Source organism: Gekko japonicus, unplaced genomic scaffold (genome assembly GCF_001447785.1).
Source record: "Gekko japonicus isolate JY-2015 unplaced genomic scaffold, Gekko_japonicus_V1.1 scaffold43, whole genome shotgun sequence".
Taxonomy (NCBI): domain Eukaryota; kingdom Metazoa; phylum Chordata; class Lepidosauria; order Squamata; family Gekkonidae; genus Gekko; species Gekko japonicus.
The window spans coordinates 1,318,908-1,345,192 of record NW_015173123.1 but is presented as its reverse complement, the minus strand read 5'-3'; the positions used below and the strand labels follow the sequence as shown (position 1 = coordinate 1,345,192).

The 26,285-nt window shown below is 47.4% G+C and overlaps 1 protein-coding gene across 1 annotated transcript in view; it reads right to left on the bottom strand.

The window, feature by feature from the left end:
• The window catches only part of NF1 (neurofibromin 1), a 306,134-nt gene that overhangs the window by 53,511 nt on the left and 226,338 nt on the right, over positions 1 to 26,285 (bottom strand). The window contains exons 43-51 of the mRNA XM_015421915.1: positions 13,352 to 13,566; positions 10,187 to 10,248; positions 9,931 to 10,045; positions 9,484 to 9,585; positions 8,495 to 8,635; positions 5,135 to 5,261; positions 3,251 to 3,382; positions 1,474 to 1,609; positions 973 to 1,130 (exon numbers count right to left, since the gene is read on the bottom strand). Coding sequence (XP_015277401.1) covers positions 973 to 1,130; positions 1,474 to 1,609; positions 3,251 to 3,382; positions 5,135 to 5,261; positions 8,495 to 8,635; positions 9,484 to 9,585; positions 9,931 to 10,045; positions 10,187 to 10,248; positions 13,352 to 13,566 — 1,188 coding nt within the window. The remainder of the gene's footprint in view (positions 1 to 972; positions 1,131 to 1,473; positions 1,610 to 3,250; positions 3,383 to 5,134; positions 5,262 to 8,494; positions 8,636 to 9,483; positions 9,586 to 9,930; positions 10,046 to 10,186; positions 10,249 to 13,351; positions 13,567 to 26,285) is intronic.

The window sequence follows — 26,285 nt, the reverse complement described above, 5'->3', positions numbered from 1 at the left end:
CAGGCAGGCAAAGCTGTGAAAGAAAACGCTGGCGGCCTCTTCAGAAGGGGGGGGGGGCTGAATCCAGTGCCTCCTGCAGGAGCAGCAGGATCCCAGCCAAGGTGTGGGTCTGTTTGCCAGCACAGAAAGCAGATGGGCCATCTACTGAGTCCCCGGGGGGAGGGGGGGCACAAGGGGGCACAGCCCAAAAAACCAACTTCCATTTCGGCTCTGCTCATCTCCTGCAAATCTTAAATCATGGAGGACTCATTAGCAGAAAAAAGAGGAGGTGCAAGAGGGATCTGCTGACTCTAGAGGGAGCGATGAACAAGCTAGTATGATGTAGTAGTCTGAGTATTAGACTAGGATAAGTCCTGAGTTCAAATCTGTACTCAAATCCATATTTGAGAAGTGCTGTGGTGTCATGGTTAGAGTGGCACTCTGCACATGGTTTTTCCAGAAGCTGCCTGAAGACGTAGAGAGCAGGAGCAGGTGAGGGTGGGCTGCTTCCCAAGCACCCCCAGTCACGAGGAGGCGGGGGGTAGGGCCAGCAGGGTCGAGAGTGAAGGGCTCATGCTGGACTCAGCCCTGAGAGGCCCAAGATGAAATCTCCACCCTGTTGTGGAGACTCTCACTGGGCGACAGTCAACCTAACCCTACTTTACAGGGTTGTTCTTATGAAGATAAAAGGAGGAGGAGGAGGAGGAGACAGAGACAATAATGTCGTAAGCTGCTTTGGGTTCCACCATGGGGGGCAAAGTGGGGGATGAACGTCTTCTAGTATCTAGTTCACTTTCAGCCAGCCAAACCCTTTTGGCCTAATGTACCTCACAAGGTTGCTGTGAGGAGACAACAAGGGGTGGGATCATTTACGTCACCCTGGCCACCTCGAAGGGCAGGATACACAGGCCAAGAGAGAGCACTCAATTCCCTGCGAGAGCTTTCAGATGCCACGCTCTTGCCACAAAGAGGGGGGCGAAGCGTTCCACTGACCTAGCAGTTTTTTTGTGTTGGCTTGAGAAGGCTGCCCCATGTCCAGACTCATGGACTTCCTGGTGCGCGGACTGATCTGTCCCACGGTCGGGTAGCTGGCAGCCAGATGCCTGTCGGAGCCCTTGGGAGACGCCCATGGTTGGTTTTCCCTGAGGGTCCTGAAAAGGAGGAGAAATCCCACCGTCACAAAGCCCCCTCCCTTACACTGTTAGGGCCAACCGGCCCCATCCCTGGCCCCTTCCTTCATGTGGGCAGCCGGTCCCTGAATCCTTCTCTGCCACACGCCGAGGGGCACAGCCTGGCCTCTGCTGTCACAGTGGCAGCTCCCCAGCTGGAGAGTGGCCAAGAGGTTCCAGGCCAGCTTCTTAATGCTGAGGCGCCACCCAGGAGACAGCACCGGCTCGGATGCCGAGCTCCTCAGAGCTGATCCCCAGCGAGTTGTAGAGAGACCGTGCGACTCAGAATGGCCAAACCCTGTAGGAGCAGAAGAGGCTCACTGACCTACAGCCGGCATCACTGTGATGGATGGGGTAGGTGTCCATAGGCACGTTTTCCATGGACACGTCCGTCACAAGGAGAGACTTCCTGTGCTTCAGGCTGCACCGGCTTCGGACCTCCTCGGACACAGTCAGCAAAGCTGAAAGGACAAAAAGGGAGTGAACTGGAATTGAAAGGGAACTCCTCGAAACCGAATCTCCCCAAGCCCTTACGTCAAGGGCTTTTAACTGCATGTACATAGGCAGGGTGGTGTGTATTTATTCTGCAGCTGAAGAGTGCAAGCCCAGATTTACAAAGCCGTTCTGAGAATCGTAACACTTAAAAAAAAAATCAGGTTTCTAGTTGTTCCTGGGGAGAGGGCAAGGGGAGGGTGTGTGTGGAGCAGGGCTTCCAGGGGATGTAGGCTTGATCGCTTGTTGGTTGCTGGTATCAAGTTGCAGCACCTCCCCCCAAAGTCCAAGGCCGTTCAATCAGAGGTCAGATTTTCCAGTAATCAATCAAGGCAGTGCCAGCAGTTCAGTGTTGCATCCGCGCCCAAAAGCAGATCTCGGGAAGCACACCCAAACCTCACGCAAACATCCAGCTTCTCAGGAACAGCCCTGTAAAGACTCATCTTCACTATCAACAGGCAGCTGATGTCAAGCCAAGAGATGTGCACTTTGCCTCCTAACCTGTAACTCTGTTCTCAGCCTTTCTGTAGTGTTTCGGCGGTGCAGGTGATTCCGGAGGGCTGGGAGCAGCTAACTGACCTCTGCCTGATGAATTAGAACTGGATGGTGGAGCTGATTCTGAACCAGCTTTTGGCTGCAAGTCCCGGCATGTCTGCACCTCTTTTTCCTGCTGCTTGGCTTCTGCCGACTCTGAACTGACTATGCAGGGCCCCTCCTTTGAGGAGTCCTCACTGCTGCTGAGCCCTGGCTGACCCATGACACCAGGCAGAGGGAAAGCCCTTTCTGTGCCTGAGACCCTGGAGAGTCATTGCAGGGCCAGACTGAGTGAGGCTGGCCAGTGGTCAGCTCCGGACAGCTTCTTAAGCTTGTGGAATGGGACTTCCTTGTGCCACACTGATTTTGGCTCCTACTAGTGGAAGCAAAAAATTATGCAAAATAAAAACCACATACTGTGTTTGCTTACTTTGTGTGATTTACATGCCACACAATTCAGCATCGAATATATAGGCTAAGTTGGTTTATTTCTTTCTCCCCACCCTCAAGAGAAAGAGCAGACATTTAAAGCAGATGGAGTCCCTTACAAATGAAAACTGATTAGCTTATTCCCCCCCCCCCCCCGGAAACATGGCCATGTCTGGCTGAGAGTGGACTAGTGGGGGGGGGGACCCTTGGTCTTCTTGGCTCACATAGAGATAGCCAAGGGGAGAAAAAGAGAAATTAATTAAACACAAAAACACACAAACAAGTTTACTCCCCCCCAAAAAAAGGAATGGTAAAAAGAAACCAAGGAAAGGGGAAAGAGACCAAAACCTCTCTCCTTCAATTAAAAAACAAACAAACCCAAACCCCCAAACAACACTGGAATGCCCACATCTTTCCATTATTTCTGGGCCTTTACATCTCTAGGTATGCACTGGCAGAATTAGTTAATTTCTGGAATTGTGAACAAAAAGGCAAAATTATATGCCTAGCATAGTTTTAGAAAATGGGTGGTCAAATCCTGAAATCAGTCTCTTCAGCTTTCTCTGCCTTCCTCTTTTACATTTTGCTACAAACAGAAATATTCATTTTTGAGTTTGATACAGGCCCAATAGATTTGGGTTTTTTACCTGCAAGGTAAGCCACACTCTGGGTATTCACCTCAAACTTGTCACAATTCCTGTGTTTGTTAACCAGAGAGAGAAGAGTGTGCAGAATCCGTACCGTCCTGGCAACAATGGTTGGAGAAGGATGCCGGTATCCTGAAGGAACAAAATGATACTGAGGAGTTGCAAAAGCTTTCAGCAAAGAAAAGTGAGCTTTGAACACATCTACGAGGAAAGGAAAGCTTTGACGTAGACAGCATGTTTCAGAGCCTTTCATAAGAACAAGGATAGGCTTGTTAAGAGGGACTGAACATTCAATGAGGTTACAATCTAATGAAAGACGTGCTGAGGCACTATATGGAAGTAATCCAATTTTGGATTCTCCAGGGGGAAGTCAGTGTGCTTATATTCAGAAGGAACCCAGTCTATAATGCAGCACAATAAGGTGGTACAGAGCAGGCTATGCAGATTGCCAGTGTGTGGATGGCAGGCTGGCGGTGCCCTTTTGTTTTAATGTTCTCCCTTATAAAAATTCCCCACAAAATGTAAAAAGCAAAACAAATAAGAACTAACACATCAAGAGCAGTTCTAACCCAGCCCATTCCTTGCTGTGGGGAAGGGGTTTTTTCCAAGGAGGAGAGGAATCGAAAGTGCAGTCCTCCCACTGTACACTGAAGTAGTGCACAGTCCAATCTACCAACTTCACTGTGGGGCACGGATAGACCAGGCTTTCCAAGTAGCTGGCCATCCAATCCTAGCACTTCAGTTCTAGCAGCAACCCCCCTGCCCCAAGTATGTATAGCAGAATTCATGCATCTCCCATTTCCCATGCCTCACCATTAGAGACCAGAGTTCCCATGCTATGTTTTAAAGAAGAGCTCCTTCTGGGAACAAAACTCAATGGGACCGTGGTCATGTAGTTTTAAAAAAAATTGCTGCAAGGATCAGGCACATGAGCTCTTGTTCTTCTCACCACCACCTTTTAAAGTGCCAAAACAGCTTGGGGGGGGGGGGTGTTTCTGCCTCTGAAAAGGCCTGGGGGTTAGTTTGGCTCTGAGGCACCCCCAGAAGTATGGGAGATCTCACGGAGTCCTACCATACTGTTCCGGTAAGAATTCAACCCTCAATGAAAAGTTCTCGACACTACTTTCAAAGTCTTCAAAGGCCTGGGCGCAGAGTATTCAAAGACCAACATCTAAGGCCTGCTCTGAGCCCCCCTGACTTCTGAAGCGAGATTCATGCTGACCAGAGACGGGGCCCTTTCAGTGATGGTACCTCAACAGTGGAAAGTCCGCCCCACAGGGACCCCCTCTCAGGGCTACACCTGCTAACACTCAGGGGCCACACAATGACAGTTCTATCTGATGAAGTCTTTTTGTTAGTGTTATGGTAACCAGACTGCCTATAGAAACGACGTTCGTTGCTGCAATATTTTATGGCATTTTGGCCATTCTTACTGAAATGGTTGCTGACGGTTTGCTGGATGTATTTTATTGAGATTTTATACTTAGCTTACTGCACTTGCTGTTTTACATTTTTCTGGGCTGCCACTGTTTTGCTGCACCTGCTTTTTAAGCCTGGCTGTTTTATTAATTTTATGCATTTTAGTGTATTTTAACATTCACCGGATCCCCGCTGTAAGGTGCCCTGGGAATCTGTGCAGAATGGCAGTATACAAACATTCCAAAATAAGCACCCTAACATTGAAGCCTGCGGTCACATGACGGGGCCTCTGGCCTTCCGCATTTCCAAAGCAGACTGGGCAGGTGGCACTCGGCAGAGGCTGTGACAGGGCCCTTGAGGTGTATTTGCATTGGGCCAATGGCCTTTTCAGCTGACCGTATCAAACAAGCTTACCCGAAGAGCCCTGTGCCCTGTGGCAACCCAAACAAAACAAAGCCTTCCTACCTTTCAGCAGATGTCCCACAAGTGCAAAGTTGAAGTTGGAGTTGAAATTGAGTCCCACAAAGTGGTCCATCTGCTTGCAGTGCCACTCCAGTGGCCTCCTTATCTCCATAAAGACTTCTTCTGGGCTCTGTCGGGAAGCCAAAAATGCACTGGGCTGAGAGAAAAGTCAGATCTAGAGTTTGTGTTTCTGGCTGTATAAAAACTGTGGCTGGAATAAGTGAAGATTTTGCTTACAACAGATAAGGCCTTGCAGCAAGAAGAACCCAAGAGAGTCCTGCCTTTTGACAAGCATTCTGTTTCAAACAGTGGTCAGCCAGATGTCCTGAGAAGGTCTACAAGTACGGAATGGAGACCAAAGCCTCTCCATGCCCTCCCCCCTGCCGCAGCAGCTAGTATCCAAGGGTACACTGCACTGGAACATGGAGATTCCATTTAGTAGTCATGACTAAGAGTTTTTGTTGGACCTATCCTCCATGTCTTTGTCAAATCCCATTTTAGAGCAATCTAAGCTAGCAGTTCTCCCAGTGTCTTGTGGCAGTGAGCACCACACATTTACTTCTTCACACTATGAACTTCTTCTTTCTGGGCTTGAATCTACCGGCATCAGTGTTGTCAAGTGCGCCAAGTTCTAGTATTACAGAAGGAAAAGAAGTGTGTTCATTCCCCCCCCCCCCTAATGTTATCAGTCTCTGTTATGTCCCCATCACCTTACTGGTCTTTTTTTTTCTAAACTGAAAAGCCTCAAAAACTCCTTCTTGCTAGGGGTGAGGGTGCCGGTGGGTGGAGTCTCTGCCATACTAGTACAGGGTACTGTGTTGAAATGCATGATTGCACCTATTATTTTTACACTGGAGGGCTAGTTTTCTGTAATTCCATTCACATCCCATTCTGCCTTTCCAGGAAGCTCAGCCTATGGAGTTATCCCGCTTGATTTTTTGCCTTGAGCTCTATGAGGCTGGTTAGGCAGAATGGGACTTGTCCAGGGGTGTCCATTGAGCTTCATGGCTCAGCAGGGATTTGAATTTGGGGCTTGCTATTTGAAACTCAACTCTCTATGCCGTGTTGGCCCTTTGCTGGGTTTTGAGCTGAAATCCAACCCTCAAATCATGAAAAGGCAAGTTTCTGTTTGTTCTTTTAAAGAGAGAATCCATCCCAAAACACTGTAATATCAATGTTTTATTGTCTGTAGGTGTGTGCATTTGGTAAAGCTGGACCGAAAAAAGCCTTTTCGACATTTTTCGGGTATTTGGCATACTGAATCAGATTCCCTGATCTGATTTGGCTGCTGAATACTGAATGCTGAAACCTCCCCAAAAATATTCAGGTTTTTTTTTTTTGGTTTTTTTGGCATTGCCAAATATGGCCTCTGGGAGGATTTGTCTGCTTCTATATTGAAAAATGTAACATATCTGATAATACATTTGATTTTACTTGTTGTATGTAACAACTCATAATATTTGATAAAGTTGACCTTGATTTGGAAAGCTATAGTCAACTATAACTATAGGTTGTTGGCTGCTGAAAATTTCCAATCTTGACTTCCTTATCAGTACAATATCGACACTGGCAAGGATGGAATAACACTGTGGACACAAAATTCAAACAACTAGGCATACATAAAATTGGGAACTTAACATCTAAAATTAGAACGGTGCTCAACAAAAAATTAATGGAGCACGACTGGAATGTGTTACAAAAGGACGCCACACGGAAATGCTCACCACCATATGTGGGGATTAAATGCTCCATCAAATTTGACATACCACATTATTTATATGTACTATCTGTTCCTAAGTTGAGAAGAGCATATATGGTGGCACGCTGCAATGCATTCCCATCTGCACAGATAAAGGGTTGTTTTCAGGGCATCCCAGCAAGTCAACACTACCGTGACTGCCCATTAGCAGCTGTAGACTCACTCGCCTACATATTTTTCTGTTGCCCAAAACATGCAGTTGCGAGAGAAAAGTTCCTGAGGAAATGGCTATTAAAATTTTCTTCCTTTTCGGAATCTACAAGGTTGTGACTTTTGCCGAGTACTCTGTGCAATAACTGTATAATAGATGTGGCAATTTCTGTCATACTGTCTTTTAAAATATTTAATTTTTTTTAAAGTTTAAATTAAATTCTTTTTTTTTTATGGTGTATGGCCTATAGGCTCTTAAACCTAATAAACTGAACTGAATCTGAATTTTCCCCTACCCCCCTTCCCTTTCGTATCCCACTTTTTTCGATATTTTTTTTAATTAAAAAGGCAGCTTACAGTGGCTCTCTCTCTAGACCCTGTTTTTCCCCCTAAGGAGGACCCAGAGCGGCTGACGCCATTGTTCTCCCCTCCTCCATTTCATCCTCACAATTAGCACAATTAGGCTAAGAGTGACTGGTCCAAGGTCACCCAGCAAGCTTCCACGAGAGGGTACAGATTCAAATCCAGGTCTCTCCAGATCCTGCTCAGACACTCTAACTGCTATGGCACATTATTAAGGGGGGGAAACCCCTGTTAAGAGGGAAAGGTGGATATGGCAGGGTTTCAGGCACAACGTCACACCTGTTCTTCTGTGCTCTCTTCCCCCCACTGTCCTAATGCAGGTGGAATCATTGAATGCCTTCCAGTTTAGTTCAAACCATCTTCTGCATCCGCATTAGCAACTGCAGCATGTGTTGTCCCTCCAGAACTGAGACAGCAAACCAGCTTCAAGCTATGGCTTGCAATTCTAGTTTGGAGGGAAGTGTAAATCACTGTTTGAACAGCAAATGATGGCTTGAGCTAAACCGGAAGTCCTGATTCCGGCTGCCTGTGGGAGGAGACGGGGGAATGCATGAGCACAGAAGGCCTCCACGCATCACCAAATCAAGGCTTCACCCTAGATTAGAACCAGTCTTGCTGCCATGGACCCCTCACCACTCATACTGTCACAGGAGCTAGAAACGGGGTCTGGCTCCTCAGCCATCAGTGTTTACCTTCAGCCTACAGCAAAAATGGAAACATTTCTAGGCTCATCATTATGACACTGTTATTTATAACATGTCTGTGACAATAAAACCTAGAGAGGGGCAGAAATCTATTTCCTAGATCTCAGAGTTTTTTATGCTGCTCTGATTCTCAACACTTATGGCATGTTTCAGCAAACCAGGCTGTTTTTTAGGTCAGAGACGGGCATGCCTGGCTGCTGGCTACTGGCCCAGGGAGTGGACTAAAGGCACAGGATAAGGGCACCTTGCCAAGCAGGTGTGGGTCTGGTTGGCACTGGGATGGGGGAGCTGCTGTGGATGCTGCACAGGCCGCCTTCAGCTCCATGATGGAAGGGAGGCAAGAGAGAACAGTAAGTACTCCAGGCATCTTGTAGGTGGCTCGCTTACTTTGTCGTTGAACACCCGAAGGTTGTCCAAGGTGTGGAGGTTTTGCTCGAGGAGCGCTGTCCCTGCTGAATACAGGTTGACTTCATCCAGCTGCAGAACAGCCATGGCCACCCAGAAGAGGGCCTTGTGCATAGGCGAGTCCTGGACAGAAAAGGTTCACCAGACTTAAATGCAAAGCTCTCAAAGGACAGTTGCAGCCTGCACAGGGGACGCATTCTGCATCAAGACAAACTGGTCTATAGGTATACGGGAGACAGACTGTGGGGAAAGGGAATTGGCACTGTTAGAATGGTCCCACATGTCAGAAAAACTCCCTGCAAATAGGACATTTCCACACTAAGGGGGAAATGTCCTTGCCCAGCTCTTCCTCTATAAGCAAGGATCTTGTTGCAACTTGCTCCCCCACATTTCTGCCCATCAGGCAGTCTGGACCACCCAGGACCCTTCCACCCCAGTCTACTGTGCATGTAGACCAGCCCACAACCCCAGTGTCCTGAAAGATCCATATTCTGTCATCATATTTCAGATTCAGAATTCCCCACTCTTATTCCCAACTTGCAACGAGGGACCTAGCTGAAATTATGTGTGGTGATATCTCCACCTTTCATCTGAAGGGTTGGATGGGTTGGATCATGCAGATCCATTCAGCTAGCAAAGGTGGAAAGCAAGAGAACGTGAATGCATACATGAAAATATTAGAAAGAATGAGGTTCGGACCCAAGAGTTTCCTATCAAAAGGGCACAGGAATTGCAATTCTGCTTGCAGACGCCAACTGTTTTATTGCTTTGGATCCCTTGATGCTTAGTAAATTACATCCACCCAAATATGTAAATAGCAATTTCTTAACATGCCCCTTGGGCAGAAGAGATGCTTAGAGGGAAGACAGGTGAGAGGACGCAAGCCTCAGGTGCAAAGCCTTCTGGATGATTCACCGTGCACACATGCAGGGGAAGGCCTCCTCCCTCCGTCCAGGGCAAGGCCCAGTTACCTTATTGAGAAGAGGCTGCAGCTTGGTTAGTGCAATGACCGTGGCTTCTATCAGCACCTGGCTGTTGTAGTTGTCTGGGCCCTTCAAACAGCTCTCGAGACCCTGTCGTTGAAGAAAGGAAAAGGTCAGGTCTCAGATGGCAAATGCTTCTATGGGGCCACGAAAGCCACATCCCAAGCTCTGATCAGCTCCACCCCTTGATTGGAAGGGATTTTGCACCAGAGACAGCAGGAAACTTCCCCATTGGTCAATAACTTGTAGATGGTGGGTGGCTGGGTGGCTGAACAGGGGTGGAAAAAGGTCTATGAAACTTAGAGCTGCTAACAGAAACAGAAAATGACCAGTGTCACACCACACCCAAGAGTGGGAGAGAGCTCTCTGCTCACAGCGCCCTGGACTGCAAGGAGCCCTATGTGACAGCTACGGAGATACATCAAGAGGACACACCTTGCTAAGAATCCGGATGATCTGCTTTATCTGCCCGTGTGACACTCGCTTGCTTATGCAGCCAAAGACAACAAGGGCCCTCGGCTGGAGCGATGGATTATACTGGAATGCAAACCTGCAGAAGGAGAAGGGACGCTGCGTTAACCAGAAGGCTGCCGGAAGAAGGCCACCAAGGCAAGGAGGAGCCAGGAGGCAAAATCAAGGGGGCAAATGCAACACAGAAAAGGGGGTTGTGATCTGAAGCAGCATCACCTACTTTTGAGCAAGTTCTGTCCACTGGTCCAGCCACTTGCAAGTTGGGATATCTCTCATGCATGCCTGCAGGAAAAATAGCCAAAGGAACACTGTTTGAGCATGCAACATTAAGTAAAAGCTATTGCTTGTAAGACGTGTACTTGCTTCTGAACAATATTTTCAAGTATGCAACATACGTGAACATCCATTATGCCTCTCTTACTGGCATGTGGCTGCCGGGATTCTCTTATGCCAGTAACTGACAGACAGAGGGCTGGCCCCAGGGTCTGGCATTGCCACGCAGACACTGCCACTGACTCCTGATTGCCAGGCCAGGGGCCACTGAGAACCAGCCTCTGACTGACTAAGGGGAGGGCACAGGAGGTCATTGAGAGCCAACACTGGCTGAATGAGAGCCACCTTCCCCTCAGGAAGCTCCTTTTCTGCCTGCCTTCATATGCAACAACTAACTTCAGTGACAGCTGCACATTCAAGCAACTTTTACTCTCATTAGTTGTTGTAGATTTTCCAAGCTGTATGGCCGTGGTCTTGGCATTGTAGGACCTGATGTTTCACCAGCAGCTGTGACTGGCATCCTCAGAGGTATAACATGGAAAGATGGAGTACTCTCTGTGTGTCAAGGTGAGAAGAAAAACGGTAGGCAGGTAATTTATATCTACTCAGGAAGGTGGCATAGGGCTGAGTCATTATCTTGCAGGAGTTCCCCAGGCTGTGACATGCTAATGGAGAAGCTTTCCTGAGGAGGTTCTTTTGCATATGGATTGGCTGTTGGAATTTTAATCTTATCTGTAGTGCTATTGTAAGATGTGGAGCATTTTGTGTTTTTCTGGACAGGAAACCATGCCCTATTTATTTTTAAGCTCTTCCATTTGCTCCCATTCTCTCAGAACAACATGGGGCCTGCCATATTTCTTGTACACAGGACACAAAACCTTCACGTTTTATTATTTTATGCAACCTAATCCGCAGGCCCGGGACAGTGGGGATCTGCTCCTCATATGAAGATAGGGCCACCTATCTTGGTTTTGTTTCCTGTGGCTCTCTAGGGTATGAAATAAAGAAACACCGGCCACTGGAGATCTTTTTTCACTGTTGATGCCAGGGACTGAATCTACAGCAGGTGCTTTACACCTGTGCTATGAATAGGGTTACCAAGTACCTACTGCAAATCGGCGGGGGACACATAGTTCTTGGTGGGAACATTCCCATGGGGAAAACACACGCTGCACTATACTTTCACCCAGATGTGACGTAGGCACGTAGCCAGGCGACGCTCTAGCAATGGGGCTGAAAACTCGATGGTGCCATCGAGTTTTCAGCCCCATTGCCAGAGCGTCACCCAGCTACATGCCCAGGGTGCTGACGTCACGTCTGGCCGAGAGCACAGGGCAACGCGGGGGTGTTGCAGGCAGGGATGTTCCAGCAGGAAAGCATGCGTCCCCCGCCAATTCGCGGCAGGCACTTGGGAACCCTGGCCACGAAGAAGGTATTTTATATTTGTTCTTATATGTTTATCGTTTGGTTTTATCTTTTTTAAAATTATCTTTGGGTTTTATCTTTGGTTTTTAGTTGGGGATAGTGTAATTATTATTGTAAGCTGCCTTGAACCAAGAGGAAAGACTGGATATCAATGTTTTAAAAAATAATAAGCAGCCACCTTATTTTATCAGCATAGGCCCAAGAGATGCAGGCTGTGACCAGTAGCAATGGGGCATTTTTTCCTAAATAGAAAGGCTGGATATGAACACTATGAATCAAACACAACGGACAAGTACTGTCCTTGTGCCAAGAACACTGGCTATAGTGCTGCACAGCAGAAGCGTACAAGCCAGATTAAGTCCCTCCTACAATTCCATGTCCTGCAACGGCTCCACGGCTCTAGCAGGTTTGACCCCACTCTGCTTTTCTTCAGGTCCAGCCCAGTCTGCAAAGACCAAGTCATCCAAGGAAGGGGTGGAAAACATTTCCAGCAGGAGCTGTTTGGCTCTTCAACTTCCTGGGGTTGGCCTAGATCCAGCAGAGCCCGTTGCTGAGGCAACCATCCACCACCACCCTGGGCCTTGAGGAGCTGAGGAATACTCTCCTTGGAAACCCATCCCAAGGAGTAAACAGCCACAGCTGTAGAGGGAGGTGAGGTGGAGGCTTCCGGCTTTGTTCTTGGCAGCCGGGAGAGGAGCAGATGCTTCCAACCCATTCCACGGCTGCCTGACGTACAGTTTGTTGTTTGTACAATGTGAAAATGTGCACATTGATGCATGTAGAATATGCATTCTTGTGGCCAATATACAACTGGCAGCATGGCCCCACATTGAAAGAGGGATCCAAACTGTTATGTGTTCTGGATCAGTCTGTAATGGGTATGGGGAAGGAGTGTGGCAGGTATTCTCTGGCAGATGTTCCCCAGAAGTCTTCGCCAGCTTCCCAACTGGTCCTGGGACAGGTTTTCCCATGTGAGGCTTGCTCTTTGTCAAACATGGCATCAGAGGACATTAATGAAGGCCACGCCAGAGGAAGGCATGGCCTTCCACCATGCCAATCAGGCACAGACCAAGAGAACCTGCTAGCCTGGGCTGGAAGACCTGCAGATAGAAGCTCACCACTCTTGGGCTGAAATCAACTTGGATGGAACTTATTTGTAAGCCTCCTTGATGGGAGGGCTTGCCATGGCAGAGAGGGCGGGGTACAAATATAAACAAACAAACAAACAAATAAACCTAAATGCTGGAAATTCAGGATATAAATCTTTGGATAAAAATATTCTGAAGAGCCCATCTGTGAGATAGAATAAGATTTGTCCTGAAATGTCAAATCAGAATATTTAGTAAATTAATTCAGATGATCACTTTGTTGATTAAAGGCAGTCCTAGGCATAAAATAAATTACAGTTTAACACACAAAAAGCTGCTGCCCACTGGGCTGGATCAAAGATGGCCTTCTGTTCTGTATGAGCAAAAGACTCCTTCTGGATCCAACCCACTGTTAGAGAAAAGCCACGTCAAATATTCTCTTTCTCATCCCCTATCTAAAATGGCCTGAAAGCGCAAGCAAATATTCCCTTAACTTTCAGCATCAATTCACCAATTTGACAACACTTGTGCTGATGCATCTACTAATTAAAACTCACAGCCCTCGCCTTCATGTTTGTGACTGGCTTCACTCGCCATACCTCCATGATCTCCAGCAGGGCTTCTGTAACCGTTTCCAGAGAGGTCAGTGCAAAAGTCTCCCTCTCGTAGGAGCCGGGAGAGAACGACCGGTCGCGATAGCTGGATCGGAATGCTATGACAGCTGCCGACTTCACTTTGCTTATTCCAAACAGCAAGTAGAACTTGGGTAGTGAGAACTCTGTCAAGCTCAGACGCAAAACTTGTTTTGTCTCCTCTGTTAGAAGATACACAAAGCAAACAATTCAACTCCCATTGAACTTTTAAAAAGATTAAAGTAAAACCACAACATGCACATCTGTAAACTCAAAAGTACACATTTCAGAACTGGCCTATCTTAGGATAAATTCATCTGTCCATATGCTGGTAACATGGCCAGCCAGTTGCAGACAGTTCTGCCACTAGAAATGGGAGTTCGATGAAGCTTTTAGCCATGGACCACAAAAGCACTTTGGAGCCATTTAGGAGACAGCAAGAGGGAACTGGTGCTGAGTGAAACACCGGCTCCCAGTAATCCATGCTCTGCAAATCAGGAGTCTGCTATGGGGAAGAGCGCTCCCATTCCTCCTCCTCCTCCTCCTCTTCCCTGATGCTAGCCACAATTTTGCTCTCTCTCTGCACCAGAGGAAAGCCACAGTTAACCCAAACCAAGCCCCTCATCACCATGGTTGATAAATCCACATCAAATCAAGGTTTACTGGGAAGTGCAACTTGTGTATGTGTACGTATGACACAAAACCATGATCAGTCTTGGCGAAGTTGTTCTGAAGAGGGGGAAATAGCGTTTGACCTGGAGGCTGCTTCCAGTTTGCAAACCGTGTTCGCAGAGAGCTCATGTTAAGTGAGAGAGACCAGGGCGGGGACGAGCTGCCCCACAATGACACCACAGTACCCAGCTGAGAAGGAATTCCTTTCTTTTAACACGTGTCTACTTCTGTAAAAGAGTAAAACGTGGAGAACGGACAGAGCACCCCTGAAGCCAAAAATAAAGACAAGAGGGGAAAGGGTGAGGATAAAGGATACCAGCAGGAGTGAAAGTCTGCAAAAACTAGCAGGTCCAGGACCAAGATGTGGGTGGGCAACCGCCACTACCACCTGCTGGGGTTGGGATGGATGCATCCAGGAGGTTGGGGGAGGCCAGGGATGGTGTGACCTAAGTATTCGGGGAGATGTACTGTATCTTCGCAGCACTCAGGGCCAGCATCAAGGGCTGGCAAGGCCAGAGGGCTGTCCCCTGTGTTAAAAGAGCACAAGGGTTGTACTCTACTGCTTCTTGGCATGTCCTTCCCACAGGAAAGGGGGCGCACCACAGGCACCTTGGGCCTCTGATCTCCCCTTTCCTGCGGGAGCAGAGCACAGTTCTTTCACTCCTTCGAGCCCTGCCTGGCACCAGTGGGACTGGAAGAAACAAAAAGGAGTCACACTGTTCTCTGCTCCCTTGCCAGAACTTCAAGAGGTTTTGTGGCTGAAACCTGCTAAGTGACAGTGATGGAGTGGAGTGGACCCTGGAAGTGGAGAGGAACAACCCACTCTGCCCCAAAGCTCACTGGGCGATCCTGCGCTACTCTCTCTCTCTCAGAGTTGTTGTGAGGAGCCCTGTATGCTACTCTGGAATCCCCGGGGGTTAGTTTGCTAAAATATAATCCCTTAAACAGGCTGCTCTTGAAACCCCTGCCTTTGTTTCAGGATGTTATTTATTCATTCATTAGTTCATTCAATTCTTATCCCTCTCTCTTCCCCACCAGGCAGGGCTCAGGACGGCTTTTGCATCCCAAAGGCAGTTCCTCACATCTGTGGGATAGATTCAGGTGGGTCACCATGATGGTCTGAAGCAAGAGAACAGAGTCTGAGTCCAGTGGCCCCTTTAAGACCAACAAAAGCTGATACCCAGAACTAGACTTGGTTGGTCTTAAAGGGACCACTGGACTCACACTTTGGTCTGTGGGATCCAGTGAATTAAGACTTAGGCTATTTGTGAAGTAAATAGGCAAATGTTTTCAGGCGTACCTGAAAGGGTGTAAGTAATGAAAGACCGCTAACCACCATGTTACTTTTTCACATCATGCTAAAGGGGCGGGATCAGAGTGATGGATGACATCATTTCCTGATATCATTTAATGGGCCTGAGGTAGACTCTCCAGAGTCTCAGAATTTTGGGTTTAAACACAGTATTTTTATAAACATTAATTTTAACCCTGCTGCATCTTAGTAAACTATTCTGGACACACAAATCCTTTAACAATGCAGATCATTTTCAGCCCCTAGTTATCTTCTCTGGATAAATTCAAAGGAGGGGATGGAAAGAAATTGGGCAGCTATAGAGAGAAATTTTGCTACTTATGGAAAGACAAATCTGTTAAGTCTACTCTACAGTGTAAAAACCCACATGGAAAAGGGCACACACATAATGCAGTTCCTGAAAGGGACACTCCTTTTAGACAATTGTTTACATTAAAGCAGTGACCGAGCACTTTCTATTTATTGTTTGTACATTCCCACGTTTTGGTCTTTGGAAACCTCGGAGCCTCCCAAAGAAGCACTTTCTGGCTCTCAGCCTTCTGAGATCCTTGCGCATTGGAGAATATTATGGTCTGCAGATAGCAGAACTGCTCACAGAAGACACTGCTTGCATTCTCTTGGGCAAAGAGGCAACAGTCACAGTCAATTCTAGGCAACAACTGGCCAAGGCAACCTCTGCAGAGAGAAGCTGGTTTATCTCAGGGCATCTTCAGGCACAGATTGTTAATCTGTAACTATACGACGTCTTCCATGCAAGTGTGCAAAAGAATGCGACAAATACCTACAATATGCAACATGGGTTTAGATGCTGCAGTAGAGCAGGCCACAATTCCCAGAGGAGTTCAGGACCTCCTCATCTCCTCCAGATACGGCAAGAAAAAGAATGTATGATTTGTGGAGAATTCCCATATCCATGTTTTCAGGTCATGTTCAAAGAGGAGAGAGGCTTACTCTGACCCCACATTAGGAATAATGTGCCCATTCCTTCTAGAGACATGACCCAGAAATGCACTGAGAGAAAAGACGTGGCTTGCAGTGCCTTTTCCCACTACAGCTGGCCAGCTTCCAAAGCAGCCCTTGGGACAACAGGCGGGGGCCCTTCCTTCGCAACATGCCAAGTGGCGCCAGGTCAGTTTATGGCACAGAAACAGCTACCCCAGCAGGCTATTAGAACCCAGAGAGAAGCCACTTCAAGTTGACCCTTGCAAGTACAGAAGCCACAGCTTGAGAGGTCGCCCACAAAAGGCTTCCGCAGGATGGAGGAAAGGTTTCTCCAAGCAGGCCCACCTGCCACTGGAATTGTCCCTGCTCCTCAGCTAGCTGCACAAAGAGCTTTTGTAGAGAAAGCCAGAGCCCCGCATCCCACACAAGGTTAGGTCCTACCTTCCTCCTCTCTTCTCTTCTCTCCCCTTGAGTAGGGCACAGTAGCCTGGCACAGAAGTAAGATGCCTCCTGCTCTACAGCAGCAAGCTAATTTAATTTACAGATAAAGTCCATTTCACAGAATCATAAAGTTGGAAGGTACCTCCACGGTCATCTAGTTCAACCCCCTGCACAGTGCAGGACATTCACAAATACCTCCCCCTCCACACCCCCAGTGACCACTGTTTCATGGCCAAAAGATGACAAAATACCTCCAGCATCTCCAGCCAAACTGGTCTGGAGAGAAACTGCTTCCTGAACCCAAAGTGGCAATCAGCATTTCCCTAGGCGTGTAAGAAAGCGCCACAAGAACTAAGCACTGAGGCAACCCTTCCTGCCCTCCCTCTCATGATCTGCCTAAGTTTGCAGAATCAGCATGGCTGTCAGATGGCCATCTAGCCTCTGTTTAAAAATCTCTAAAGAAGGAGAGCCCACCACCTCCCGAGGAAGCGTGTTCCACTGAGGGACCCCTCTAACTGTCAGGAAGTTCTTCCTAATGTTTAGATGAAAACTCTTCTGACTTAATTTCAGCCCATTGGTTCTGGTCTGACCATCTGGGGCAACAGAAAACAACTCCACACCATCCTCTATATGACAGCCCTTCAAGTACTCGGTTATCATATCACCTCTTAGTCATCTCCTATCCAAGCTAAACATACCCAGCTCCTCTTTCAACCTTTCCTCATAAGACTTGTTCTCCAGACCCCTCATCATCTTAGTTCCCCTCCTCTGGACATGTTCCAACTTGTCAACATCCTTCTTAAATTGTGGTGCCCAAAAACTGAACACAATACTCTAGGTGAGGTCTAACCAGAGCAGAGTAAAGTGACACCACCACTTTGTGTGATCTGGAAACAATATTTCTGTTGATACACCCCAAAATCGCATTTGCCTTTTTCGCTACCGCATCACATTGCTGACTCATGCTAGAGATGTGAAGGCCCGGAAAAAAAATGGAAAAATTCGGGGGAAAACCAGGGGTTTTCCGTTTTTTTTTCCTGAAGCCTTCCCCCCCCCCAAAACTTGGAAAAATTGAAAAAAAGAAAAGAAAAGAAAAGAAATTGATTATGGAACGTTTTATTTTAACATGATGAATAAAATATTTTAAGACAAGGTGTTCAAATATTTTTCCAAATTATTTCTAATTGATCTAATTTCTGTGCACTGAGGACAAGCAAGTCCTAGGTTACAAACTGAACTCTCCAATGCAAGAACAAGATGCATTTCTTCCTTTAGGAGGTGCTATTGTCAGAAGAAAATAAAAAGGTTTCAGTTTTGTTTTTGCATGTGGGTGGGTATTCTGTTTGTAATAATTGTTTGGATACACTATATTTTTAATATGCTAGTTGTGATAATTTCATGCCAAGTAAAAATGTCCACAGTCATATTTTATGTTCCTAAAGTAACATAATGACTTTCAATCTAGAAAAGACAAAAGAAATGCTAAAGTAGCATTTTTTTCAATTTTCCCGAAAATTTCTGGTTTCCCCCCGAAAAAACTGGAAAAAACCCGGGGGTTTTTCCGAGCTTCAAAATTTCTGGAAATTTTACATTTCTAACTCATGCTCAGTGTATGGTCTACTAAAACCCCCTAGATCCTTTTCACACATACTGCTGCCAATTCAAGTCTCCCCCATCTATAACTACGCATTTGATTTTTCCTACCTAAATGCAGAACTTATTTATTATTATTATTTATTCATTTGATTTTTTAGCCCTCCTTCCCTGCCGAGGCAGGCTCAAGGCGGATTACAAAGGGAACAACAGATAAAACAACAATATAAGAATCAATATCCCTGTTGAAATTCATTTTATTTCTTTTAGCCCAGTTTTCCAGCCTGCCAAGATCATCCTGCATCCTGACTCTGTCTTCTACCAAATTTACTACCCCTTCCAATTTAGTATCTTCTGCAAATTTAATAAGCATTTCCTCTATCCCTTCATCCAAATCATTTATAAAGATGTGGAACAAAACAGGTTCCAAGATAGATCCTTGAGGCACATCCACTTGTCACTCCTCTCCAAGAGGATAAAGAACCATTCACAAGCACTCTTTGGGTGCAATCTGTCAACCAGTTACAGATCCACCTAACAGTCATTGGATCCAAACCACATTTTACCAATTCGTCAACAAGTACCTTATCAAAAGCCTTACTGAAATCAAGATAAACTATGTCCACAGTATTCCTCTGATCCAGCAAGGTAGTAACTTTCTTGAAAGAAGAGACAAGTTTAGTCTGACATGATTTGTTCTTGAGAAACCCATGCTCGCTGTTAGTAATCACAGCCGTCCTTTCTAAATGCTCAAGGACTGACTGATGATTTGTTCTAAAACTTTTCCAGGTACAGACCTCAAGCTGACAGGTCAGTAGTTATCTGGATCCTCCTTTTCCCCTTCTTGAAGATGGGGGACAATATTTGCCCGTCTCCAGTCTTCTGGCTCTCACCTGTTCTCCAAGAATTCTCAACAATGAACAGAAGCTCAGAAATTACATCCGCAAATTCTTTGAGTACCCTTGGATGCAACTAATCTGGCCCCGAGGACTTAGTTTCATTTAGGCTGCGACTCCTTTTCCTTATCATGTGTTTATTTATTTATTTATTTATTTATATTTATTTATTCATTCATTGCATTTCTATCCCGCCCTCCCGCCGAAGCAGCTCAGGGCGGCTTACAACAATTATAAAACCAGCATAAATACATACATAAAATACAACACAATAAAATAGCTCAGCTCATTTCCAATTAAATAAATACAGTTAAATGTGGCGGTGTCGTATAATAAAGTGCAGGTGCAGCACAGCCGATATAGGGTCTTCCCTACTGAAACGCCTGGTGAAAAGGCTCCATTTTCACGGCCCTGCAGAATTCCTGGAGGTCCTGCTGGGGAGCTCATACCAGAGCGTCGGCACCACCAGGAACGCCCTGGTCCTAGTCGCCACCAACCTGGCGTCCCTAGGCCCGGGGGGGGGAGGTAGTTTTGTGTTCCAGATCGCAGTGCTGTCTGGGAAACATGCTGGGAAAGGCGGTCCCTCAGGTAGGCAGGCCTTTGACCATAAAGGGCTTTAAAGGTCAAAACCAGCACCTTGAAGTGGATTCGGAACGCTATTGGTAGCCAGTGCAGCGACTTTAGCACAGGCTGGATGTGCTCCCGCATAGGGAGGCCCATCAACAGCCTGGCTGCCGCATTTTGCACCAGCTGCAGCTTCCGGAGTTGCCCCAAGGGCAGCCCCATGTAGAGAGCATTGCAGTAGTCCAACCTTGAGGTGACCATAGCGTGGATCACTGAAGCCAGATCATTGCGTTTGAGGAAGGGGACCAACTGCCTAATCAGCCGAAGATGGTAAAAGGCTGTCTTGGCAGTGGCTGCTACCTGGGCCTCCATTGTCAAGGAAGTGTCCAGGAGCACTCCCAAACTCCTGACCCTCGGTGCTGGCACCAACGGGGCCCCACCAAAGGCCAGTAGAGGGACCCCTAACTCCGAACCGCTTCCGACCCGCTCTGATTCAGGCATAGGACCTCCGTCTTTGTCAGATTCAATTTCATTCGGCTCAGCCTAAGCCATCCTGCCACGTCCTACAATGCCTGATCCAGATATTCCGGGGTAGAGCCAGACTGACCGCCCAACAGCAGATAGAGCTGGGTGTCATCTGCATATTGTTGACACCCTAGCCCATGCCTTCGGGCAATATGGGGAAGGAGGCGCATATAGATGTTAAATAGCATCGGGGAGAGCACTGCCCCTTGTGGCACTCCACAAATTAGATGGTGCCTTCAGGACAGCTTCTCCCCAAGTGCCATCCTTTGTCCCCGACCCTGGAGAAAGGAGACAAGCCATTGCAAGGCAAGCCCCTGAATCCCCATGTGAGGCGGTGGGCGAGCAACTGATGATTAACCGTGTCGAACGCCACCGACAGGTCAAACAACAGCAGCACCACTGTCCCGCCTCGATCTAGATGCCTCCGGAGGTCGTCTGTGAGGGTAACCAGTGCTGTTTCCATCCTGTGACCCGGGCGGAAGCCGGAATGGAAGGGATCCAGCGTGGGAGTGTCATCCAGAAAGCTCTGCAACTGTATTGCCACCGCCCTCTCTATTAATTTGCCCAAATAGGGCAAATTGGAGACCGGCCAATAGTTGGCCAATTCGGCCGGGTCCAGAGATGGTTTCTTTAAGAGAGGGCGGACCATCGCTTCCTTGAGAGCCCCTGGGAACAGCCCCTTGGAGAGGGACTTGTTGATAATGTCCCTGAGGGTGCCTCGAAACCCCTCGTGGCCAGCTTTAATAAGCCAGGAGGGGCACAGATCAAGGCTGCATGTGGTTGGGCATACCTTTGAGATCAGTCTGTCAACTTCCTCTAGGCTAAGCGGATTGAAATAATCCAGAATGGCACCAGAAGACGCGCATGGAGCCTCGAGTTCACTCACTGTCTCAAGTGTGGCCGGGAGGTTGCGGTGGAGCAACAAGACTTTGTCTGCAAAATAGCTCGCAAAAGCCTCACAGCCCATATACAATTCCCTAGTATTTTGTCTGCCCCGTGGCAGAGTGGTTAAAGACCGAATCATTCTATACTATTGTGCCGGGCATGAGCTCGCAGACGCAATTGTGGCTGCATAGAACTCCCTCTTCGCAGCCTTGACTGCCATCTCATATGACCTCATAAACATCCGATATGATGCTCTTGCTGCCTTGTCGCGAGCATGCCACCATTGTCTCTCTAGCTGTCTGAGCCTTCGCTCCAGAGTATACCATGGAGCCAGCCTTGAACGAGAGCGCAGAGGGCGTTTGGGAGCGATCTTATTGATGGCTGCCAAGAGTTGGCCATGCCAGTCCTCGACTAGCTCATCTAATGAACCGCCAGGGGACAATGGATCCCAGAGAGCCATCTGAAGCCGCAATGGGTTCATTTGACTCCGCAGGCGAGCCAAAATATGCTCGCCGCCCAAACAGGGTTGGGGTGTCATGTTCACTTGGGCCCTCAGGGCATGGTGGTGATCATGGAACTGCCGTAGCAGTAATCCGGTCCACTGTAACCCCTGCGGCGAAGATCAAATCAAGCGTGTGACCGGCTCGGTGAGTGGGGGCCGTTACATATTGGGAGAGTCCCAGCGCCACCATGGACGATGCCAGGTCCACGACCCGTGAGGAAGCCGCATCATCAGCATGGACACTGAAGTCACCCAAGACTAATAGCCTAGGGTGCTCCAATGCCCAGCCCAACACGGCCTCCACCAGAGATGGGAGGCTGTCGGCCGGTGCGTTGGGCGGACGGTACACCAGCCAGACAGCCAAACTCTCCCTGGCTTCCCACACAAAGCCAGCACACACTCCATGCCTGAGAGCCTCGCCGCCGGGAGCGCCCTAATGGAGTAAGCCTCCCGAATGAACAAAGCCACTCCCCCCCCGCCCCATAGTCCGAGACTGGTGAAGGACCGAGGACCCGGGAGGAGCCAACTGGGAGAGGGCAACCGTCTCCCCGTCTTGTACCCAGGTCTCGGTCACGCATGCCAGATCCACGTCCTGCTCCAGCAGGAAGTCCCGTAGGACTGAGGTCTTATTATTTATGGACCTGGCGTTGCACAACACCAATGTCGGAGTGGGTTTTTTAATCCTTGCCCCGCTGCCTGCCACCTTTGGGATGGGATGCAGGCTGGAAGGTCGCCGAGCTTCTCCATTTCTCTGCCCCCTTCCTTTCCATCTCCACCTGGTCCCACCGCTATACCTTCCCCTCCCCAGGAGCACTGGAATTCCCTGCCCGGTCATTACTACACCTGGTGGTCTTCGCCAGCCACACTTGACTCGAGCCACAGACATACCAGTTTAGTTGGCGGATATCTGTTTTTGCCAAGTTGAACACCGTTTCCCTCGCAAGAGAAGACTGAGGAAAAGTAGGAATTGAACAGTTCTGCCCTCTGTTCATCACCTGTTACAATTTCACTTTCCTGTCCCCGCAATGGGCCTACCAAGTCCTTGCTCTTTTTTTTACTCTGAACATAAGAAAAAAAACCTTTTTGTTGTTTTTAGCATCTCTTGCCAGTCTAAGCTCATACTTAGCTTTAGCTTTTCTAACACTCTCCCTACAAGCACTTGTTATTTATTTATATTCTTCATTGGCTATAAGGCCCTCCTTCCATTTCCTAAATGAGTCTTTCTTATTTCTCAAATCATTAGAAAGCTGTTTATAAAGCCACTTTGGCTTCTTTAGGCTCCTCCCATTTTTCCTTCTCACAGGAATCATTTGTGATGGTGCCTTCAAAATTTCACTTTTAAGAAACACCCACTCATCTTGAACTCCCTTTTCCTTAAGTATTTCTGACCATGGGATTCTTAAGGTTGTCAAAATTTGCTTCCCTGAAGTACAACCTATATGTCTGACTACATGTAGCTTTTCCCTTCCCCAAGATTGTAAATTCCAAAGTTACATGGTCACTACTTCCCCGGGGTGCCCACTACTTTCACCTCGTCAACCTGTTGGTGAGAATCAAATCCAAGATAGCAGATCCCCTTGTTTCCCTCTCCACTTTCCCTCTCCACAAGACAAGTCAAGAATTTATTGGACCTTTCGTTTTTAGCAGAGTTGGACTTCCAACAGATATCTGGGAATTGAAATCTCCCATGACCACTTTGTCTTGTCTCTCTCAGTACTTTCTAATCTTTTCTGGGAGTGTCTCATCCAAGTCCTCTGCCTGGCTTGGTGGTCTATAGCAGACCTCCACCATAATATTTCTATTCTTTCTTACTCCTTTTTACCCAGAGACTGTCAACTGAACTTCCATAATCAGATTCATGTATTTCCTCACAAGTATATACTTTCTGTACTAATGCTAATCCCCTCCTCTTTATTTGGCTATCCCCTTTAAACCAGTTCTATCCCTCAGTCATAATATTCCAGTTGTGAGTGTCATCCCACCAAGTTTCAGTAATGCCTATTAGGTCATAGTCCTGTTCCTGTCTTAGGACTTCAAGTTCCTCCTGCTTGTTTCCCACACTCTGCGCATTAGGGTAGAGACATCAGAATCTATGGTTTATGTGCCCTGAAGATTCCATTTCTGTACTTACCTGTGAGTTAATGTTACCTAGCATACGTGCCACTTCCCGCAAATCTTTAGTGTTCTTATTCTCCAGTTACTGGCATCACATTAGGTTTGGAATTTTTGTCTTGCTCCCCCATAGGATTTAGTTTAAAGCCCTCCGTATCAATTTTATCTCAAAAGCATAAGCCATGGTCCAAAAAAAACCAAACCTTTCCTGATGACACCATCTATGTAGCCAGTCATTTATTTGCAGTATTCTTCTTTCCCTTCCTAAGCCATGGCCTTCGCCAGGAAGAACTGATGAAAACACAATGTGTGCTACCAGGCCCTTCACTTTTTTACCCACAGCCACATAGTCTCTTTTAATACGTTCTGGGCTGTGCCGGGCAATATCATTTGTTCCCACGTGGATGACCAAGAAAAAATAATAATCTGTGGGCTTGATGAGTCTTCCTACCCTTTTTGTCATATCCTGGATACATGCACCTGGTAGATAGCATACCTTCCAAGACGACAAGTCCGGTCGGCACACTTTAGCCTCTATCCCTCTCAGTAGGGAATCCCCAATTACCAGCACACACCTTTTCCTATATTGGGGAGCAGAAGCTCAAATCCTCTCATCTACAGTTACACAGGATTAAATCACTTCATCTGCACACTTGGCAGTAACAAGCTCATAAGGAGCTTGCAAAGGAGCCAGAGGGCACAAACAACATCCCACCTGAATGTCTGAGAAAAGGAAGGAGCTGCAAGAGGAAAGTCACACCAGGGCAACCCAGAAGAAGGCTCTCTTTGCAGGGAAGTACTGGCCCATACGTTGAGGGATCCCAGTCCTTTGCACCAAGCAGCACTGCCTACTCTCATGGAGATGACTTTGCTCACACAATGGGAGACTCATGCTTCTTCCCACTATTGATCTCAACAGCCCCTTTCATTGTTCTTTAACCACAAAAGCAATAGAGTGCCTTACAATTTGCTTTGTAAACCGCACTGACACAACATTGTTTTTTATTACAGACATTTCTAATTTACGTTCAGAGCTGGTGAGTAGATTTCGCCCCATTTGGAAGATTGATCTTACCATTTGTCAGGCATAATTCTAAGACTTTAAACACCACGTTAAAAACCTCAGGTTACGATAACAAGGAGTGTGCATCATCCAAGCCTGATGAGTGGACTTTTATACTGTGGGTACAAGTAAATGAAGTGGGGAAGAAGTAAATCCACCAGAGGGAGGTTTAAACAGCAAAGCATGTGGCCACAAGGCCCATTTGCTGCTTGGACATTATAATGTCTTGAAAGTACCGACATTTCACTTACCACAAAGGAGCTTTGCAGCACTGCATATAAATAGTCTGGCCTACACATGATTAAGACACCAGGCGCATTAACAGGGTTTTTAAACAGAAAAAGTGAATTTTTAAAAAATCAAAAAGATTTCTACCCCATCTCCCACTATATCTAGCCTAGGAGTACAGCTGGCAGGAAGAAATACCAAGATCCCCTTGGCAAAGTGGATCACCAAAGAAGTCCCAGACAAATCCACTGAAATTCAGATACATTCACATTTCTGTCTTTCTAATACTGGATTTGTGGCAGGACCATGTCTAAACTGAATACTAACTTTGCACCTAAGTCCAGCTGTGTATGTTTGTCCCTTTCTCCCGAGATGACTGAACAGTGGGTAGCCCACTCCTCACTGGAGAGGGGCAGTTCTACACCCAACCTTGTTAGCCATGGGAAGGGTGGGCTGGTGCACTTGAAAACCATGCCACGGGTACATTCCATTTCATTTTTTAACAATTATTAATTGTAATGTTTTCAGGATTTGTATGTTTGAGCACTGTATTTGCTTTTTTTCTCTTTTACTTCTGTTTGGTAATTGTAATGTAAGTGTAGTGGCCTTTGACCAAAAGTGGTAAGCACTTCTAAGTCCAATTCTATGGGCCCCCAAAGGAGGTGCCACCATCCTCCACTGGTTTCAAAGGAGGGGGGAAAGGCGTTTAAAGGGATTGCAGATAATTACTAGAAAACATTTGATTAGTTTCTGCTCATTGGCATGCTTTGAGTCCCCCCTTCTAATATAATCTCCTTCATCATTTAATTACTTTGGCTCTTGTTAAACAGTTATATCTCTCCTTATATATAATTGAGTAAGGGAGCGGAGAAAAAATGCACATCGTCAGCCATTGGCCCGCCAGCTGCCGCTCAAGGCTGCCGGCGTGCCATTGGCTGGGAGGCGGGAGGCAAACGCTGCGAGCAGATGCAGCTGCCAGGAGCTGGGGAAGGGAGGCTGCAAGGCCAGGCGACGGGGCTGGGCGGGGGCCAGCGGCAGGAGGATGTGGCAGCCCTGGAGAAGCGGACTGTCAGCGAGGGGTACGGCAGAGGCTGGGGACGGCGGGTGAGGAGCTCATTCCCAAACGGCCGGCTGGTCCACCTTGGTCCACCGCCTTCTTCGGCGGG